Source organism: Falco peregrinus, chromosome 1, assembly GCF_023634155.1.
Source record: "Falco peregrinus isolate bFalPer1 chromosome 1, bFalPer1.pri, whole genome shotgun sequence".
NCBI lineage: Eukaryota > Metazoa > Chordata > Aves > Falconiformes > Falconidae > Falco > Falco peregrinus.
In genome coordinates, this window is record NC_073721.1 from 68,945,121 (window position 1) to 68,967,297 (window position 22,177).

Below are 22,177 nucleotides of genomic sequence, written 5' to 3' on the forward strand. Positions count from 1 at the left end.
TACCTTTACTTCTCCTTGCTGAGCCAGTAACTCAGATTCCAGTTGTGGCAGTTTCCCCACCCCAGGCAGCAAACAACACCCAGCCAGCAGGTCCATGCAATCCAGGCGGGACCCTGCAAGCCACGAGAGAGGCACATTTACGTGTGGACCTGCTGACGCTACAAAACGCTGCTGGCAGGGCTGGGGCTGACGTGTGACCCTGGGGAAGGTGGGACTGACCCGTGAGCTCCATCCACACCCGTGCCCTGCTGCCCTGCGAGCCTGCAGCTGCTCCCCAGCAGCAAGCATCGCCCCCACCAGTCCTTCCCAACATCTCCCAGCCCACGTCCCTGCAGGACAGCGGGAGCAGTCACACTCCACAGCACGGAGGGGAGCGGGAGGTGAGGTGCATACGTGCCTGGGCACAGATAAGCTGCAACATCCTCACGCAGCCTGCAACACATCCCCACTCACACCCTCTGACTCTAACCCGTCATTTCAGTTGGTCCTAGCAGATCTTTTTCCAAAACTTGTTGAAGAGGCCGAACCCCAAGTTCAAGCACTCAGCTGCAGCAGCGAACTCAGCAGGGAATTTTAGGACGAAGCCATTATCTGCACTGTAGTATTTGAAACGCAATTGGGTTTGACCTACAGCCCCTAGGTGGAAAGATGTCAATGCCTATCCAGCCGCAAGGGAGAAAAACATAGACCAGATCATTCTAGTCTTATCAGACAAATATCCATTATTCACTGTTGGTCAAAAAAAAAACCAAACCAAAACCAAAGAAAGAAGAAGAAAAACCACACTGTCACAGCTGCAAAGGCCGTGATACGTCTCTGCACCGAGCAGATACAGCTTGGCTCAGCTGCAGGAGATTCAAAGGCACTAGAAAAACTTTCAGAGGGGGAAGGATTCTGAAAAGGCCATGCACATCCATGAAGACTTCTACTTTATTGACAGGACCTGCAACCAGGTTGGGTCCCGGGCTCGTTGGGTGTTTGGTGCTGTGGTGGCACCATTACCCAGCGTGGGAATTCCCTCCCGGGAGGAGCCCTGCGCTGCGGGCATGGTACCCACAACAAGCCCAGGTTTTCTGCTTCTTTCAGGGTGGGCCTAGGAGCAGCTGGGGGTGGGGGAAATTGCCTTGAAAAGTTTCTCCTGTTTACAGTTTAGCTTTACTAAAGCAATTAACTGCTAAGTGTATGGAAGTTGGAGGGGGTAGGACTAGGACAAGCACCAATCTGATGGATTTCAAACTGTCCTTATCCTGGTATTTTATAAATTCCTTTCAGCAGAACTTCTTGTTACTTTTGTCTCCAAAAAAGAATACTGATCCCTTCTCTCAGATCAAAAAGTGCCTGGGACCGGGGCACAAAAGGTGTTAAGGACAAAACCAGAGCGGTTCATAGAAATTGGTCAGTTTGAATGAGACCACTCTAAACACATTAAAAATTGGTTGGAATAACCATAACTTCTTATTAAGCAGAGGAAAGAAAGATGGCTGGTGATATTTCTCACTGTTGGCAGTGGCAGAGGGCTCCCCGAAGCCCCCCGAGGTGTCAGGCTGGAGCTGGAGGGGAGCGGGCAGGATGTAGGAGCTGGCGGAGACACGGCCACCGTGCTGCTGTCACTGCCGAGACCGCACCGCGCGAGGATATTTTTAATCAAAATTTTCAAGCACAGATTCAGCAGAAACAAGCCAAGCAGGTTCTGCTGCGACTATATTTAATTGTGGTTCTGAACCCTCCCACACAGCCTGTGGCACAAGGCTTGCGAGCGCACAGCGGTGCTTGGGCTGGCATCCCTTGCAGCTCGGCTATCCTTGCGTGACCCTGCTTCCCGAGGACAACGCTGTTTTCTTTCCCAGTTCTAAAAATCAACGGGTGTGCAAAACCAAGTGCCCAGGGTTTTTTTCACTGTTGTTGCAAAACACTCAAGTCGTGTTAAATGCGTACCTTTCAGCATATCCATACTTGAAGATTTTTGCCTTATTTTATTTATTTCTTTTCAACAGACCTTCCGAAGGCTGTCAGAGGCAGAACATGATGGGAAAGCAGGCAACAACGTACTAGCCAGCACAGCTAACCTGTCTCAGCAGCTCCACGGTATTTGTCAAGACCAGAGGGAGGGAGCTCAAGCCTTTCACCAGCGGGAACCACTCCAGACAGTAACCGCAGCTCTTAAATCCAGCCCTTTCAACCACCCATTTTACGCAGAACTGAAAGACACACATGCATAAAGAGTTTCACAGTCTTTGTATGGCTATGAATGAGTAGGTGCCTGCGAAGTGGGCTGAAGTACCATCTGGAGGATTGTACTTTTACTGCTGGAGAGTGCCAGGAGCTAGCAGTGCGTGTGAAGTTGGCAAAGAGCAATTGTTTATTCTCCTACCTAAAGATCCATCTCAAAATGGTTTAAAACACCAACACGATGTAACTGTGGCAAGCTGCAGTGCGTGGCACGACCAACTCAAGGGGCGCGCTTTTTGCACTCTGACAGGGTGGTAATACAACAGCCTGTGCTAAACTGGATCCTACCCTCCCTGTTTCTGCAAGATCTTCCTTCTCCAAGTGTTGGAGCTCACGCAGCTGCGTGGTGAGCCACTGAGCGGGACCAGGCAGAGGTTAAGCCTCCAGCGAAGAAGGGCCAGGTACTGGCCCAGATGGAGTCCCTGAACTGGGTCAGCTTGCAACCACATGGATGCCATCGCCAGCACGAGGGATGGCGTGGGGCCGCGCTTTTTCCATTTCCAGCCATTTCCAGCTTAGGTCTGGTAAAGACACTGTGAACCCACACCCTTGCTTGTTTGTGCCAAGTGCCAAACATCATGAACCTAAGGCTAGAAGCTGAAACAAGCCCCTCTGCCCACTCGGCTCTTGCAGCACACCTTGGCCTCGCCAGCCCTTTGGAAAGCTCCACACTCCTGGCAGAGCTGGGTTACAGCACGTACCTATCCACACACGCTGATGCCTGTTACAAAGCATTCACGTACAAAGTGTTCACATATTGTGTTTTGATTTGCTACCAGAGTGGGAAAGCATCACGTACTCATTATTGTCTGCATGTCAAATAAGGGCTGTACCATCATTTTGCAAATATGTGCTTCATCAACAGAAGCAGTTTCTCAATCGTCCTTCTGCTGAACACATTGCACGTGCTTTCATTTATCATCAGGTCTAGTTTCAGAGAGCAGAAAAATCAGTTTTATCCTCTTTTTCTCTATTAATAACTAAATTCCGCTCTAACACTGAAGGGCAAGGACCTTTGCTACTTCATTCCTGTAATATAGACCTCTTGTAATGCTACTTCTCACTAATTCTTTCTGTTATCTTCCTTTTCTGGACAACCTTATTGCCCTCTTTCAGATCATCAAAACCCTCACCTGGATGCCAGGATATTCACAACATCTGGGTTTGGGTTTTTCTTTTCCCCCCCTCCAAGACCTATTTTGCAGCCCATCTCTGTAACTCCTGCCTTTGAATTTATGCCCCCTGCTGAACTACCTTCGCGAGAGCTCAGATCTGCTTCTGCGTTGGAGTGAGAAAGACGTAGGTGTCAGCGCAAAGTACTCGAAGTAGGAAAAAAGTTAAAAAAATTACTTCCTGGTGAGTACCGTTGTCACCCAAGGGATACAACTATTTTTGCACTTACAAAGCTGATTTTACACTATTTTATACTTTATTGGTTTGTTACTAGATAAGAAAGGTTAGTAATGGAAATTTCTCCTGGACATAAGAACAGGGAATATCACCACCTAACTTTCCAACAAGTATTCAACAAACGTTTCTCCTGTGTGCAGACACCCACGAGGCAGAGCAACCCCGGAGAGCTAAAGGTTAAGAAATTCTCTGGAGACTGAGGGTTCGGGCAACTCACCGCTACCTTGTGGTAAGTCAGGCAGCCTTCGCCATCATCACTGAAAATCCTCCTTTCTCTCCCATCCCTTCTGCCAACCTCCCGGGCAGCAGCCCTCCAGCCTTCCTACAGGCACATCTGGCTGCCTTTGGGGGAGGTGAGTAACTAAGCTAACCTGGTAGCGTAACTAAGCTAACCTGGTAGCCTGTGTTCAAGGCTCACCACATCCTTAGGCAAGAAATGTTTTTTGGTTTTTTTTTCTGTCAGCCAGGTGTTTCAAATACTGTTAACTGAAACTAGGCTAACATTCAATGCGACTAAACATCTTCATGGCACCCTAAAGGTATGAGCAGCTACAGGGGGTTTAAAGGACCCCTTACAAGAGGTGGAAAGGGAACTAAAGAAAAGCTGCCCACCCCGCTTGTGCTAAAACCCAGCCCGAGGTGGCCGCCCCATTTGGCAGCCAACTCGCCACGGGTTTTCTTGAGGCTACAAGTTCTGTTTTCCTAAACGCCCTAAAGCTGCGCTGCCCGGAGCCCCCCTGCCAGGCCAGCCACGCCAGCCTCCCATTAGATCCGGAAAGGAGGCTTCGATGGATTCAGAGGACTGATACACCCCTTCTGCCTGAAAATTTGCTTGCAAGGCAGGGTTTTGGCTGCCGTTTGCCCCAGCTGCACCGCTGTTTAACCGGACCTTGCTCAGGCGCCCTGTCCTGCACTGCCCCCTGGGCTGGTACCGCCACCGCAGGGCCAGCAGCAAGGTTAGCGTCCAAACCGAGTGAACACTACTTCTCTGGATGGATTTGTCGTTTATTTATTTTTTTAAATATAGGCTTGTTTCCAAAACAGGTTCCCCAGGTAGCCCAGGAAATTGCTGAGCTACGCAAGGGGTACAGGAGCAGAGGAACCAGGGAGGAGCTCCTGTAACAGCACTGTCCTCCAAAAAGCCTTCTTCAGACTAGAAGGGGGTAGAGCCTTGATGCTGCTTAGATGAAGGCTGGTGTCATCTGCTGAGAGAGGCAAATACCACTTAGGTGGAGCAGGTGTCACCACATAGGTTTAAGCCAAAGAGTAGCTGAGGGGATAATGGTCTATGGATACCCTGTTCCTTCAGTGATGCAGGCTGTGGTTTCCGCAGCGGCTTAAACCAGAGGTAGCGCAATCTCGTTTCCCTCTCCTCTCCTTTACACCAGCCAATTTGATCCTACAGTGAACTGATTACGGTCACTAATCCAACAGAGAACTGAATCAAACAAAATAATACTGCCCATTAGTTTAGTAAACAGAACAGCTCATTACAAATGTAAATGAACACCAGAGCCGGCTGAAGGAAGAGGGCAGACATAGCTGGGATCAAAACAGGGAGAGCAACATACCTGCAAACATCACAGCAACATCAGATGTCACTAAAAGGCATCCCTATTCCTGATCATGCCAGTCTATGCACATCTATGCCCCGTTTCTCCATCCACAGTTACTGTTTGACTCTAACTTGAGAGAAGGTTGCTCTCTAGTCTAAGGAATCCCATCAAGGATTAAATACCTTACTTTGACAGCTCTCTAGGTCAGCGGGTGTCGCACGAGGCAGTTTTCTGGTGAACAGTGAATGCTGTACCACTTATCTAAAGGATGACGCACCTATGTTTAGTTAAAGTCGGGAGATGTCCAAGGACCCTTATTGCCACATGACGGATGCACAGACTGCTAAGTCCTTGGGTTGGTTATCTTTAAAAGGGACATTTTGTCTTAGATTCCTGTTGTACATGCAACGTGGCGAAGATGGAGACTTTAAACATGACCGCTAAGGAATAGAGTCTGCATAGAGACAACTCCTCAAGGACATTGTCCAGGCACAAGATATGTTAATGTTGTTAACTTGAAGATATACTAGGTCCTTAAATGGAATGTGCTGAAGATATACTAGGTCCTTAAATGGAATGTGCTAATTGTCCAGGTGTAACGTACATTGATGAGTTCTCGGAAAGTTAATGAATAGATGTGAGTGACTTCTATAAACAGGGGGCTGAAAGGTTCCCTCGGTGTGCATGATTTTGGTGGAGCGATCCCCCATGCAGCCAGCGCTGCCGAATAAAGATAACCTCCGCTCACTCGAATATTGGTAACTGGTTCTTCAAATCACTGGGAGAGAAAACAAACGGATATAATTTACTGGCCAAACCCCCCCCAGTTTGGCTTGTGTGTCCTGAGCTGTACCGCACACTACATCGCTAAAGCCTTAGCTAGGAAACTTATTGCAGAGGCTCGTGGTTCAATGTATATATCAGCTAAGCCACAACAAATCGCCCAGCAAGGCCACACGGTGCATCTGCAGCGCCAGGAAGCTCAACGGTAGCTAACAGGTTCTAAAAAGGACCAGGATTAAAATATTAACCCCCCAAAATGGAAGCACACACTTCTTTGTAGATGACTCAATTCTGCCAAATGCAGTTAGCTGGATTTTGACTTATTGGTATGCTGGGTCGGTTTATTCACTGGTTTACAAATACAACATTACAGTTCCCATATTGAACATTGCAGCACAGAATTTTCATAGATGATGGTGATACAGGTAAGACTACTATGAAAGAAAAGATTATCATGCTAAGAAAAGCTTGGTGAGCAGCAGCAAATACTGCTGATAGCTGAGGTTTCTGACGGTCATTTTGGAAATGCAAGTTAATCTGTACAAACATAGTACAAGGGATAGGAGAAAGTGGGCTTTTTTTTGAGGCTTTGTTTTGTTTTCTGGTTTTGGTGTTGTTTTTTTTTTTAAAGAGTGAGAATCATGATAAATAAACAAAATCCAGATACTATTTTAAGCAGCTTTGCATAAGCACGTGATGATCCTTGGTTTAGTTCGGGCATGAGAGGTTTAAGTTCACTGTTCCAACGGATCCTGAACTACAGGATGTCTTGCATTGTTTCCAAATAGTTTGGGTTACAGCAAAACAAGAGAACAGAACAAATTGTTACTAGCAAGAACTGGCTGGAACAAACTACGGCAATTTAAGAACTTCCCATCTGAGGAAAAAAAAAATATCACTGATTACAAAATAAAAAGTAATGGCCCTATTGTTACTACCCTGTTAGTGCAGGGATTTTCTACAAGAAAACATGAATATGCTTCACAAAACTTGACTTCATGAGCCAACAAGGATGCTGTTTTGCAGAACTTAAAATAGCAGGCTTTGCTTCTGTGGTGGGGGGCGGGGGGGGGGGGGAAGGGAAAGTTATTTTATTTTTTCTTCAGATGCCAGCAAGCTACAGATCTAGTGCTTTCATCTTACTTCCAACAATGTGCACTGAACCAAAATATTTCTTATTTGGTATACTCGGACCTTGGCTTAATGAGAAACAGGACAGAGAAGGTAGAGAAGAATGCAGCATATTATTCCAGATCATTAAAATTGTTTTCATGTATCTACACATACTTGCTCCACCCGAACTTTCCGTTTACCTCTCTGTGCTTAGACTGTCGCCACTGGAGGCTTTACAGTGAAAAGGTATGGTCTAACACCGTCCACTGATTCTGTACCAGACGTTGCACTTAGGAAGCACCAGAAATCCTAGAGAGGCTCATTACTGCCAGCCTTAACATGCTGTGTTTCCCTGCTGAATACACAGACAGCTCCTGATGACCCACAGTTTAGGTTAAGATTCCCCATTAGGCTATTTCTTTCTAAAATACGTGCCGTTACTGCTTCTGGGGATCCCTTGTGGGGTTGCTCCTAAGAAATCCAGATGCTTTTCACGGAGTCCAATAAATACTGATTTACCTAAGCTGATTGCGTGTACTTGGCATTTGCATCCTTACAATCTGCAGCACAAACAAAGCGCACTGGGAACGTAACACGGACACAATTACAAGGCTGTGCAGAGGCAGCCCAGTTCAGTATAGATAACACTGATCTGGGTCTAGTATGCAAATAAGTCTCGATCCTGTTTCCTGCTTAACTACTCGTGCATTTACACTGTAACTGCATCTACCAGAGTTTTCAGCACTGGCACAACAAACCACAAATACATGGAGCAAGCCCAAGTCTGGTATGACTCAATAAGCTCTACCCAAACCAGAAGCGGTGGGATATCATGCATACTCTGGTTTCTCTGGAAGCGCCAGGTTTGAAGCAGCAGGTGATACCAGGTACAGATCAACACCAGCCGTGGCTGGTACGGTTTGGTTGCAGGTGCTATCTGCTCCAGGGGGTGAGGAACGGGATCACACGTACACGTAATACATGGGGTTTTCCCATGAGGTCAGGTATCCCCATCTGTGTAGCCGCCTTATCTTAAACAACAAAAAGCTTTGGCTGAAAAAGGAAAACCCCCATAACTGGTATGAAAAAGAGAACCATGCATTTTCACCACAGGACAAAATACTAGCAAAACCCAGCATTTCAGTTGTTGAGATTTTAACTTTGCTAATTAAAAAAAAAAGATCCAACATTCCTCATTAATATATTCTAGGCAGCTTATTTCATCATCTCTGAACACAAGATGGGATGTGCTGCATTGCAAAAATGTAAGGTATGAGCAAACACCCATTGCTCTCAGAACCACCACCCGACTTACACAATCACATGCAAGCTCCAAAATTTAGAATTAAAGGCGTTGCAGGGAGTTCTGATACTAAATAGTATGCAAATGTGCTCTAGTCGTTTGGCTCCCCGATTGTTATCTTCCTTTCTATATGTTTTGTTCAAGAAGTCATTAGTGAAGTTGTATATACACAAAGCTGATCAAGAACCAAGTAACAGTGGATTATATTTTATGGCAGAGTAAATGATGACTTGTAACTACTCAAATTCCAGGTTGTTATACAACTGGAGTATTAGGAAGAAAGGTCCTAGGAAGTTTCAGAAACTCAGCTGTCACTGACAGCTGGAACGACACAGACCTTTCCAAATGTGCCACTAGTGTTTGTTCTGCCAATTGTTGCGCAAAACCACACAGAATTCTCAGATAACCAACACCAAACCAGCACTATCTGACATGAGGGAAACTGAAATTTGGAGGCACTAATGGAAATTCAGGAAGCTTTGTTAAGTCAGCAATTCACAGGACATTTGAATCTCCTCAATTTAGTTATCACATAAGGTTAGCATTATCTTTTATTAAAACCACCAAACATAGAATTGCACCACCTTTACTACAACCAACTTGAAAAGTACACATTCAAGGGGCTTTAACTGTAAAGCAAAAAGAAAAAAAATTAAGCTATCCCAGTCCTCTGATGTCTCAGGAGGCCTTCCCCAAAGGTCTCAAACAGACAAAAAAAAAAAATCAAAGACAGTTTTGGAGTAATTAAAGCCAATAAAGGAATAGCATAGCAGATGAATAAGGTAAGAAGCTAAGTTGTAATAGAGCTTGGCATTCTTCCAAGACTACTCTCATGCTTACCCAACAGCTCAAAATGCCTGGTGATCTTCCCTTTCTCCTGTGTCTCCTCCCTCACGACTTCCAATCATCTCCCTTTTTGCTGCTGAGGCTGAAACCTCTTCAATTGCAGCAAAACAAAAATGCGTTTTTCTTCACCTCAACTCACGTTTTTGCAGTCTTCTCTTTTGTCCTAACCCAGAACATTTGAAGGAGCAAGGGGAACTGCTTCCCAGAGACATTCTTGTTGATGGACTTTGTCTATGGGCCCCATCCAGCCCCAACACTGTTTCTGGCACTGCCCAAAGCCTCAAAACCAGGTAGGTGACAAAAAGCCAAAATCCCAAAGTACACTGCATATAGAATCTATTCCCCTAAATAAATGTTAGCTTCAGAGCTGTTTAATTATAGCATATGTCTGTTAAATTCACCACCTGCACCCCACATATATCAGTCTAAATGAATGCACTGGGAAGTGCAGCTCAGGTTTTCTCCTTCAATTTTTGTCCTATATCCTCAATAAACACCTGAACAAACATTAAGATCTTCTTAATTTCCCCACAGTTAAACCAGTAATGTTATAAGCCTTTCAACATCAGGGCAAGAAAAGAGAATGCATGTAAATGTAAGAATTATCTCAAGACATACACACCACATAATCTGATATAAAACTTTACACTAGGAGCCAAAGAGCTCAGATGAAAAATACAGTGCAGAGTATAAAATTTCTCTTAAAATACAAGTGAAAGGCAAGCAATCATCACAGACATATTCAAAGTCATCAAGCATTTTGATAAGAATTTCAGGGAACTGAAAGATTTTTTAAAAAAATTACATTAGGGGAGACACCAAGTATTTCAAAAACCTCTGTTTTATTTGTACAGAGTAAAATACATCATATAGTGAACATTGTTTTCCACCCATAACCTAAAGCCATTAATATGTGTCATCTTTTCACCAAATATCCTGGCCAGAAGCACAGACAATGGAAATGGGAATGCTAATTAGTCTCTCTCTGCCAGAGCTACAAGGTGCACATCAATCTCCGCTTCTGTAAGGATCCTGAAAGGACAAAAAGAAACCTTAAATAGCGTAAACTATTCTTCCCCTTAAACTCCAACATTACAACCTAGTATGTACAGAAATTATTTTTATACAATGCATTTTTCAGCCCTTTCAAGACCTGCTACCAGGGCCACAGGCCAACATTCCAATTCTTTTTGAAAAATAAAGGAAGAATCAAAGGCACTAGAGACCAAAGAGGTAACACATGGTAGAAAAAGGGCAGGGAATTCTTCATGAGCAATCTATTTACAAGGTGGGACGTGGTGAGAAGAATGGATATAATAATTAGCACGATGACTCCAGGGGGACACCAATTTGCACTCTGCTTGTTATCCATCCTTTCTAAACGGGGCATAAGATCGGTAAGTGAAGTCTGGCAGAAAGCTAGCACCTGACCCTTGAGCAGCAGCAGAAAGGGGGCAATGCAGCTCCTGCATTACTTTCTCAAAAATGCTGTGCTGTTCTGTTGCCCTAAACACACACCACCATCCATCATCACCATGTCAACTTCAAACCGATTAGGAAGCACTCAAAAGACTGCACCTGTAGGACCCAAAGGTTTGAAGCCTCTCTCCAATCCCTACCTACCAAGTAGCTAAAGTGCAGAGGACTTTTCTTCCCCACTCAGCTGTTCCTCTTTCTTCTTCTTTTATTTTTCCTCAATAAAAAAAGCAATGAAAGACTAACTAAGGCAGAAATAACTGAACTCCTCTGCAGCAAGCCAGACTTACCTATATTTTAGGTAAGACATACCTAGAGGGTCCTTTTGCATTAGCAAAAAAGCCCCAAAACTTATTCTCCCACATTTCATGCATATGTCTGCAGCTACACATTGTTTTGGGAGGTGGCTGTCAAGCACACTGTATCTGATGTGAGGTGTAGCCCTCAGCAGGAAGATTTCCAGGTGTTGCCTCGATAGATTGACCAAGTAACCTTGCTGCACTCAGATTCAGGCAATAACAGGGGAGGAAGGAAACTGCAGGTGTTTTGCTTTTGTGCTAGGTGGGAATGCAGTGTACTCAAAAAGTAAAAGTTCAGCCAGTTCCAAATCACTGCAGTGATTTTTAAATCCAGGATCTTTTAATCTTTTTAAGTTTAAATCGAATATTTCAAATCATACAAATTCATAATCTATTAACTATATACTGGAGATGTTAAAAGCTGCTACAATTACAAGATAAGTAAGAATCACTTAAAGATCACATTTAGAAAAGGATTTAAAAAATCAAGGGACTTGAAAAATTTTCCCCAACATAAACCCAGACTTTACTGCGTTAGCTGTCACAACTATGATTTAGAAGTGGACTCCAGATATTAGTACAAAGAAAATTTTTTATTCTTTTAAACATGAAAAAAATCACCTAGACCAGATTTAACTACATTTTAATCATCACATAAAGCCAATACCCTTTTAAGAAACAAAAGGCAACACTTTTGTCCACTGGATCCCTTAACCATATCAAACATTTTAAAACTGTTGTTTTTTGGTTTTTTTTTTAAACAGTGTATTTTACCTCTACATATTCTGAAGAGTTACAAGGAATAAAACCTCCAAAACTTCAACTTCTGACATTTATCTTTTTCTTGATTTACCATGACACAAGAAGTTAAAATTAACTGCACATGATCAGAGAAACACACGATTTTATCAACACCGATCACTTACCTGAATTTAGGATTTTCCACTGTAACTACACCAACTTCTATTTCTGAAGGTTTGAAATCAATGGATAGTACAGTAGACAGGCATGTTATTGCTGTCTGAAAGAACACAAAACCCCCTATCATTAAACAGAAAGCACCAAGGCTTTTTTTTTTTTTTTAATAGACATAGCATGAACAACTACCCTTCCTTCTAGTTGTAAGTTATTTTTAAATTATTTCCTTCCAACTCAAAACCTCTGCTGAAAAGTTTCAAATAGTCTCCCCTTGTTACAGAATACAGTACCTCTCCAGGTCGTCTCCCTAAAAAGCCCAATCTACAGGAACCAAAGGGGCATGTCATTTTCATAGCAGAAAAAACCAACAACCCCAAAACCTTTTATCATGCAAAGATTAAAACCCCAGGTCCCAAGGACAGAAGGTGTTTCATCAGTGGCAAACAAGACAGACACCACCATTACAGTCCAAGATTACTCAAAGCACACGTCACTTACATAGCTTCCATTTTGGCTTTGCTTCTGGTAATTAAAGTTATGTTGGTTGTTTTTAAAAGCTGCATTTCATCATGGCTTAACTTATTTTTTTCCCCCACCCTAATCATCACCTGTTTTTAAAGGCGTTCTTCGCAACCGCACTCGTACTTAACTCTGCAGTAGGGTCACAATAATGCTAAAGATGCATTCCTAAAATGATGACTGAGCCCAAAAAGAAGTTCCATAAAACAGCTATGTAGCTAGATGCTTATCACATCAGTTATTCTGATCTGCTGGCATTTAATTCTGATCAGTAATGCGTCAGGAAGCGTAGAATACCAAACAAGGCTTTCCTAAAGTTTATTTTTAGTATGTTGATAATTGATTCTGCAAGAATTCTGTAAGACTATATAGATGTCTTATGAGAAGACTGCCAAGTTGTAAAAAAACAAAACCAAAAGATCCGAAATGAAAACCAAAATTCTTATCCTTGGAGCATTATCCCTAACACACCACAAGCTTTTTTTTTTTTTTAAAAAAAAAAAGGCAGCGTGCCTGTGTGTGTGAAGAACGTTACAAAAATGCGATTCTTTTTTTTGTTTGACAGACTCGCTTCTCCCTGTCACTGCTGATTTTTAGAGTAACACGTTTCTGATCTACATTCACAGTCTCAGCATTTTTAAAAAGACAACAAAAAGGTACAGAAGCACATCCAGGATTTGACTGGCAGATTAATTACCAGTGAAGTATTTGTGCCATACCATGGAAGTATTATGAATTAAAAACAAGAATATGAAAAGACAGTTTCATCTACCTCCAACAGCTCAACTAAGAGACATGCACAGTATAATAAAGCAGTGACAGAAAAACACATTCAATATGAAAAATATTTAGCCAGGATAAAAAAGGATCTCTGAGGTAATTTCAAATACATTCAATTTCAGTATGCTATGATTATTTACCCCTCTCAGGATCTTTTTAAAGAAATTACATATTAAGGAAATCAGTACTTATTAAGGTATAGACATCAAAATTCTGAGTTTTAAGCTGAAGAACTTTCAGTTTAAATGGTACTTCCACAGTAACGTAGACTTGGAAGTAATTTAGCTGATGGTCTGAATCTGCATAGCACTCACAGGGATCTTAATACAGTAATCTCTTTAATTTTACAGGGGGGGCAGCTGCTTAGGTTATTCCTCATTTCAGCTGCTGATCTTGTGATGCAGGAAACATACCATTGTCATACATATATGATAAGAACAAGGCCAGGCAGGAGAAACAGGCGAGCCATGGAAGAGGACTGTTTATAGACAGTGTGAGGGAAAAAGTAAGGATGATTTATAAAACAAGTTCACTGGCCAATTTTATAAGTGGGATACATTCTTATAATGGGCCTTGAACAACCGTTTTCACGGTAGGTATAACAACTGGTGTTATATATACTAAACTGACAAAGAAGCACTATCCCGTCCTGTTCAAAATGCTTTCTAACATGAAGATTGTTTTAAGTGCCACTAAAAGAAAACTGTACTGGCTAGTAACGAAACACCAGCTGCAGTAGGAATGCCACAATTACAGATTCTGCTTCCGCTAACGTAAAGGAGAAAAAAGCAGACGAGATGACTATTTAAACATTCGCAAAATGCCTGCAAACGATTTTTTGTTGGAACAGCTACGCTTGCTCTGACAGCAATGCAGAACTGTAAGAAAACAGGAAAATGCCTATCTGCATTCCTCTATTTCACAAACCTACATACAGCATACTCATTGAAAATACTTTTAACAAATCTTTATTTCCTTCTGCTGGCCTACCTCTACTGTTTGTTCATATGTCCAATCAAATTTCTTCTTTACTTTCTTTTCCAGAAAACTGGTTGACTCTGTCTGTTTAACTCCTGCAGCTGTGGCCTTGAATCCACAATAGTAACCTGCCGGATCACACTTGTATACCTGAGGGCCGTGTTCTTCATCAATACCAATCAAAATCATACCTTGAAGAGAAAAGTTGTTAATTTATTTCCTTCCCCAATTTTAGCAATTTCATTCAAGTGAAGAGCAGAATAGATACTCCTTTCCTGTGAAAAACACGCATGCACAGCAGTACATTTTTGGGAACCTCTTTCCTCTTTCTCTCTAATTTGCCATTTCTTACCAGCATCTCATTATCAGGTACAAAACTCAGTTTAGTGCAAGGTACATTTCTGCCATTCCCAAAGACTGCTACTCATTAAACAGAAACATTTTTGCCAGGCTCAGTGCCTGAAGAATCACAAAGTCAGGAAATACACAAGTTTAATCCCGATACAAAGTTAACCCAACCACAGTTCGCATCCTGTGTATTATAGGACACTTCAAAAGTATAAACAATAGTTCTATTAACGTGCCTTTTACTGGAAAGCAACTTTACAAATCTATTGAAACTAATGGAAATATTAAAAGATCAGCTTTAGATTTCTTGACTGTAATCATAAAAAGCACTGCATTACATCCCTTTTCCTCTTTTAAAGGAAAAAAAACCCCAAAACTGAAATGGAATGTGGAAATATCAGAACATAAACCCGAGTCTTTGAAGACCATTTGACTAGGCACTTTCAGGTTGGACAGACTTCAAGTAACACAAACTGGTCACATCACTGAAACGCATTTGTGTTCACCCACACTTGTATATTTACAGTTGTATAGTCTCAATATACATATTACAAATAACTCAAAAACAATACTTGCAAAAAACAAAACAAAAACCAAACCAAAAAAACAAACCACCAAAACAGAACAAGGTCAAGGGTTTAAACTACTTTTACTTCACACTTGTGTAACTTCTAACTGGTAGTTATAGCTGATAAGCTATTACTACAAGAGAAAAAAATTTCCCATCATCTTTTCAAAAAAGGTTAAGGAAAGTTAAGAAAAATACACTTTTATTCATGTATTTAAAAAAACTCCAAAACCCAACAGTTTCCAGTAGTATCAAGGCACACAAAATACCAAGGGAAGAAAGAAACAATAATTCCTGAACATTACAAGCGGTACAAGCATAGGAAAATTGCCCCATCATGGAAACTGTGGTGCAACCCTGAATGTTACTTTTTTTAGTGAGAAGTGCTAGTGCTTACTATGATTACGAGAAGTGATTCATCAATTCTGAAACTATTCTCCTAAAAAAAACCCAACAACCGACAAAAAAACAACAAGAAAACAAAAAGAAACCCAGACAATTTTAATGAAAAAGTAATTGAGAAAACCTTAAGTCTTTTATCTCAGTTCCCGGACAGCCTAACAGCACAGTTATAACTAGCTCACAGCCAAATGAAAGAGAAAAAAAGTCAGAACCAACCCCAGAACACACAGATGACCAGAAATATCTATAAAAAGCAACTCTATAGACGTATTTTATTTAAGCTGCATTTGTTGTTATAAAACAAGACTAGTGTATAAATGTTTGCAAGTGAAATTTTTAAGCACTTCTCTGCATTACATATATCATGGTTCAGAGCAAAAATTATGCAGACTTTTGTCCTATACATAGCACTTAGATCAAAAAAGTCACAAAATCTGGACGAATGTAATTGCACTCTCCATAGATCTTTTTTAACAGTGATATTTATCCAGACACAGACACCAGTAAAAAGAGCATCTCCCATCCACAGACATCACTGCACAGTGCAAACAGACTAAGCCCCAAACCTAAGGTGAAATAGTATTAGACATTTTAGAGAGGCTAAATCATTTACTCCAATTCAAACGCTAAGTCAATGGTAATAATCATGGCTCCAATTCATGACTTCCAACACTACTCTCTCATTCGGCTGCTCATCCCTCTTACTCCTTCGGTTACATCTGTATTGTATCACAACTGTATCACAAACTGAAAATGGGTGAGAATTTCTTATACGTGAAGTTGAAGCTTAAGACAGGAAACGAAAAGATTAATTTCCTGGAGTATACTTACAGCAACCAAGAGGCCTCATTTCTGCATTTTGCGTATAGACCTGAGAAATATCTGCAATCCTTTTACACAGCATATCCACAGGGATGTCATAGCCATACTTGTACTTCCAGTTAGCAGCCTCATAGCGGGCTCGCTGCACCTGGGATCTGCTGTCAGCTAGACAGAAAGAAGCGATATTAATTTCACCGGACATGTACCATGTCTATTCCTAGCACTGCTCGAGAACGCTAATTCCAGGCCCAACTTCAAGTCATCTTTAAATATACACATTAGAACTTGTTTAAGTTCTCCAAAACCACACTGAGTGGAACAAATCTCCTAGAGTACTTATTTATGTGATGCAAAGTTGGGGAACTACCTAAAAAACCTGACACTTCAGATACTTAAAATAGATGGTGAATTAAATACCTGTCATTCCTGTCATCACACAGCCGATATTTTCAGTAATTCTGAATAAATGAGTCACTGTGTTGGAATCCAGTAACTTGTCCTAAAGAGGAAACAGAAATAATCTAATAGAAAACACTGTCCTTCAAGTACAAGAAAAACAAAAGACAGACTCTGAATGCTCCGGTATCTACAGAAGAGCCCAAGAGAATCAACCAACAGCTACAAATTGTCATTCAGGCTCTCCATTATCTACTGCTATAGGCACATGAAGGAAGAAATAGGAGAATAGCGAAGATAAAACCCATAATATCTGGAAAAGGATGACAGCTAAAGTGTGACCAACATCGAAGTCCTTTTCCCCCTGAAGAAACTTTGAGAACACACATGCAAAAACTTGGATTCTCATTGTGTGCTGCCCTTCAAACACAAGGGTTTTGCCCCTTTGTCAATGCTGTATCACCACTGTGCTGAAACACTCCTGAAAACCTTCACTGCATGCTATTGGTATAACATTTCTGAGTAGGAATTAAAGAAATCAGGAAATTAAGGACAACTCAGCCCTTACAAGCCAAAGTAATGTATGCATGCTGAAGTACAGCAGAACCAACTTCATATTTTAGCTTTATCCTTTTGACAACTACGGAGAAAACCAATATTACAGTACTTGGTGAGGAAATGGACAACTGAGCACTAAGTGGAGCTAGAACCTATAAGCAGAATGATAAGATATTCAACTCAAACACCAATATATGTCAATGCAGATAAATATAATAACAATGTTGCAGAGTCTCACCCCCACCTTTCTACTCATCTCCTTCCAGTCCCGTCCCCCCCGCCCAACAGACTACTTACAGGTACTTTCTTCTGTGTTACAATTACTGCAGAATCTTTCCCACGAACAGCTACAGATGTAAGTCCACCTTGGTTTATAGCCTTAAAAGCATATTCTAGAAAAATACGTAAATGTTAATAAAAAACAGTGTTAGTGACATTAGAGCAATTAACTCTGACACCTCTCCCAACACCAAAATCTCACCAGATTCTGGTCTTTTTAATACTTGTGCAACACTTTGTATCTTTAAAGTCTTTAGTACAACACACACAAGAACTTTCTCATGGGAATTAACTTGTGAAGAGAGTCAATGACTCTCTTCACAAAACCCCTACTACTGCTTCCTCCAAATATTTCTAATAATTTGCCTTTTTGTGCAGTTAGAATGCTTAACAACAACAGAATTTCTTTAAAACAAAAAGGCTGTTCCGCACTTGACCAAAATATTTAACCTTAACCTACAGTGACTGTAAATCCTTACAGAAGATTTTTTTAACATGCAGAAGTTCAGTATTTCAAGCATTATCACCACTGCAAGAATGTAATTTTCTTTTGTAGATTTTAAATGATACAGATGAAACCTGAAATGATGGACCAGGCACAGACAATGGGTTTTAACCTTACTATCACATTTTCTGACTTGACGTTCAAACATTGCAATGCTTTTTATTCACTTTTTAACAAAACCTATGTACATGCCAACTAAACAGCATTATTCAGATAAATATAATGGATTAAGATCTACTTGTTGTGATCCATGCAATAAATTTCCCGTGATTAATGGTTTCAAAAGCCTCAGAAACAGCAACTTCAAAAATTATGATAAACATTAAGAACTTCCTAATATCTGGTTAGGAAAGGCAAGTTTCAGGTAGCAGCTAAACATAGATGAATTCTTTGTTGGCTGTGTGAATGAAACTGAAATTTATAACGTCTAACTAACTGCACAGCAAATTGCTAAAACTATCCTCTAAAATAATGGCAGCAAGAAACTCAGCTGTTTTAAAATCTGCAGTGCGATCTATGGAAGGGACTCCACAACAGGAGAGAAATAATCCGAAAATGAAAAAACAAATCTTCCAAGAATAGGATCTTAATGTTCCATCTGCTGAGTCAGTGTTGTGGAAGGGCTGATTGCCATCTATCCATGGCACTGTATTTATTACTCTTAGGCATCAGAGCATTTACTGGTTACCCAAATGTGCCACGAAGAATGTTTCCCCTTTTCTCTGCACTAGCTGTGCAGCTCCACTCACCTCTTCACTTGCCTTCCCCAGGATGATCAGTGCTAGCCTGGAGCAAAGCACAGAACCCAGCGAGGCATGAGCTAGCACTGCCCACATACTGGTCATGTTTGAAGCCCCAGGCCACGTCTCTGCAACACCTGTTTATTTACGGGTACAAATATCTGAAGGGAGGTTGTAAAGAAGATGGGCAGAGCCAGGCTCTTCTTTAGTGGTGGCCAGTGACAGGACCAGAGGCAACAGGCACAAACTGAAACACAGGGGGGTCCATCTGAACACCAGGAAACACTTTTTTACTGTGAGGGTGACAGAGCACTGGCACAGGTTGCCCAAAGAGGTTGTGGAGTTTCCTTCCTTGGAGATATTCAAAACCCATCTGGACATGGTGCTGGACAGCCCGTTCTAGGTAGCCCTGCTTGAGCACTGTTCTGTGATTCTGTGACACTTAGGTGGGAACAGGAATAGGTGCCCTCACAAACTGGTTTTGCTCGCAAGTACTGGCAGCCAGGCTTACTGAACTGCAGTCCATTCTCACAGTGTTCCTATTACCATCTGCATTGCTCAGTTTTCAAAGACACAAGCCAAAAAGTGAAGTGGCTCTTACAGTATAACAAATTCAAATTGCTAGTGGCATTTTAAGCCTGTTTTCTGCTATGTAAGTATTTCAGTAGTACTGTACACATTCTCTCTGAAAAGAGTAGCCCCTTGCTGTTCCCTGAATACATCACAACAGTCAGAAACTTAACAATAACAATTTTCTTCACCTCCCCAAATTCCATTTAGCTGAAACATCACCTTTGAAGATAGGAACTAATAGGTGGCAAGACACCACTGATGCTCTGAAGGATTTTAACCACAGCAACAAGAAATAAATATGAAATAACTGTTACTTTTCTAATATGAGATCACTTCAAAGGCACATGAGCTTTGGAAGCAGAAGACAGATCTACGGTAAAATACAAGCATTTCAGTCCAGTATCACTACACTGGAAAACTCCACTCAGGTACTGCCGAATTCCAGCAAAACTTCAAGTTTTAAGGCAGCCTTAAAGCAACACGTGTCCATGGCCATCCTTCACAGCACCTGGTTAATCTGAATCCAACATAGGGACAAGGACATACAGGGTTCAAAAACAACATAAGAGAGAAAGATAGAAGCTAGATTCAGGTATTTGACTGCAAGCAAACATGAGCTTTCTGTCCATGCTGTGGCAAGGTGCTGGCCAACAGACACACAAGCGTGGCACCGTGCCCAAGTTATCAGCCTGGCTGCAGACAGAGTGAGCTCATACTTGCTGGAAGTTAACTATGCACACCTACTTATTTTTCTTCCTATAGCATACAGGTACTTCAAGTATCTTTAAGACACCTTCAGGCTGTGTGCACACTCTCAAGTACATGCAGATACTTGCTTCTAAGACACCAGTAAAAGATACAGTTACTGCACGTCTCTCATACATTAACCTAATGGTTGAGTATACCCAGGAGGTGGAAAACCAAGGCTCAGTTTCCTCTTTACTACAGGATGCAGAAACCATTCCCAACAAGTAGTACTGCAACAGAGAAACAGCCAGAAAGGCAATGCAAACCAACCAGCCTGTTTTTAACGGCAACGGCAGGTCAGAGCCCATGACTCTTCCATTACTGAGCCACTGACATCCCGTCACTACCATCCACATGGATAAGGCTTATTACGCAAGTCGCATGCATGCCTTATACACACTCCAGGTATAAGACAGCACCTGTATGTAGGCATCTAGTACAGGTAACTTTCTACCTGTGTACAGACACCTACACATAGGCACCTTCTTAGTTGCTCCTTGAAGAAACGACTGCTTGAGGCTGGGCCGCCTGCCCATGAAGCCTATTCCACACAGCCTTCTTCCTGAGAAAAACTCAAGGACAAACCAAAAGAAGCTATTGGCTACAATGGACAATTCATACAGTCTGGTCTCAGCCACCTCCTTTCCTGGAGAACAGATGGATGTATGGGCACGCCATGCAATGCACATGCAGGGAAGCCACTGCAGCTGGGGAAGAGCCACTAAGCCCCAGGAGAAGATGGCATCAAGATGATGCTGCCAAAACAATTAATCTGGCCCCACTGAAAGTTCCTGGAGAATCCTCACAATGAACTGGCCTGCCAGACTGTGAGTTGACTATGCTGTTACAGAGTATTCTGCAGAAGGAGCACCGTAAGGCTCTTCTGCAGAATCTGGTGCACTGTAATAAGTATGAATACAAGATTCAGTGGCCTACAGAAGAAAATGAAGATAGGCTGCAGTTTAATTGCAGAATGTTCAAGGAAGCCTGGAAATAAAGGATGGTTGCTGCTATGTCACAGGCCATGATGTACAGAGCACATGGCACTCAGGTGTAACAAGAGCAAGCATAGGATATCTCCGAACACTGACTCTTACTCTGGCATGCAGGGTTTGAGCAGTTCAGGTCCCATTCGAAACAGCTATTGTGGTTCTTGGATTCCCAAGCACAATGCTTGTAAGTGAGGCAAGAGAAACTGCAAGAACACTTTAGGAGAGGTAAACAGTTTCTGGATAGCTGTCAGCTTGGTCTCCCAGCACCTGAAATCAAACACGGGGAAGCCACAGCAGGTCCCTCTCTGCGGCAGGGGACACTCGAGGAAGCCTAGCCTGGCTCCAGGCTTTCCCTATCTCGAGAGGATCCCTCTCCCAGGCCGGCACCACCGGGCCGGCACCGCTCCAGGCTCCCACCAGGCTTCTCCCCGCACACCGCGGGAGCAGGCGGAGCGGGAGCCGAGTCTCCCCGGCCACGGGAAGCGCCACGTCCCGTGTCCCCCCCCTCCCCAGAGGCAGCCCGGCCGGGCGGGAAGCGGCGGCGGCTGAGCAGGCCGGGCCCGTGACGGGGCAATTCGGCGGCAGCATCCTCGGTGCCGGACACCCACCGACTTGGTAGAGGCGGCCCTCGGGCGAGAAGATGGTGATGTGGCGGTCGAAGCCGGCGCTGGAGCCTCGGGACATGGCGGGCGCAGGCAGGGGCGGCGCGGCGAGGGGCTCACGGCGTGCAGGGCCCCACCGCTACCGCAGCCAGGGCACCCGCCGGAGCGCTTCCGGGTTACGCGCGCGGCGCAGGCGCCGGAGCCCCCTCCGCTCGCGCACCGTCACGCTCCCCCCCCGCTGCGCACGCCCCAGCGGCGCCGAGCATGCGCGCCGCCCGGGCCTGTCGCGACAGGGCGCCCGCGTCGTGAGCTAAAACGCAGCCCGCTGCAGTGCGGCAGCTGTCACGCGTGTAGGCGGGGGGGCCGGCAGCCGGGTCCCTCCGGGTGCGCGGCGAAAAGGCGGGTGAGGCCGTGGGGCGCGGGCGGCGCGAAGCC

At 43.2% G+C, this 22,177-nt stretch overlaps 1 protein-coding gene and 1 long non-coding RNA gene across 3 annotated transcripts; one reads left to right on the forward strand and one right to left on the reverse strand.

Moving 5' to 3' along the window:
- Positions 1–8: 8 nt before the first annotated feature.
- Positions 9–9,440, forward strand: LOC129783648 (uncharacterized). Of its 2 annotated transcripts, XR_008745414.1 has the most exons (4): positions 9–953; positions 1,995–3,585; positions 3,780–5,725; positions 5,759–9,440. It is a non-coding gene; the product is annotated as an uncharacterized LOC129783648 (long non-coding RNA). The 2 variants fall into 2 exon arrangements; XR_008745417.1 differs by lacking the exons at positions 9–953; positions 1,995–3,585 and adding an exon at positions 3,609–3,685.
- Positions 9,441–10,063: 623 nt separating this feature from the next.
- Positions 10,064–21,964, reverse strand: PSMA6 (proteasome 20S subunit alpha 6). The gene is made up of 7 exons (XM_013304453.3): positions 21,749–21,964; positions 17,602–17,696; positions 16,768–16,849; positions 16,360–16,515; positions 14,223–14,401; positions 11,942–12,036; positions 10,064–10,272 (listed from the first exon to the last, which is right to left on the reverse strand). The coding sequence occupies exons 1-7, from the start codon at positions 21,822–21,824 to the stop codon at positions 10,215–10,217; spliced, it is 741 nt and encodes a 246-aa protein (XP_013159907.2). The 5' UTR covers positions 21,825–21,964; the 3' UTR covers positions 10,064–10,214.
- Positions 21,965–22,177: the final 213 nt, after the last annotated feature.

Coding starts and splice junctions, on each gene's coding strand:
- PSMA6 (XM_013304453.3), bottom strand. CDS start 21,824: ATGTCCCGAGGCTCCAGCGCCGGCTTCGACCGCCACATCACCATCTTC. Junction 17,697..21,748: donor GGGCCGCCTCTACCAAGTCG/GTGGGTGTCCGG, acceptor GTATTTTTCTAG/AATATGCTTTTAAGGCTATA. Junction 16,516..16,767: donor TGTGATGACAGGAATGACAG/GTATTTAATTCA, acceptor CTTTCTGTCTAG/CTGACAGCAGATCCCAGGTG.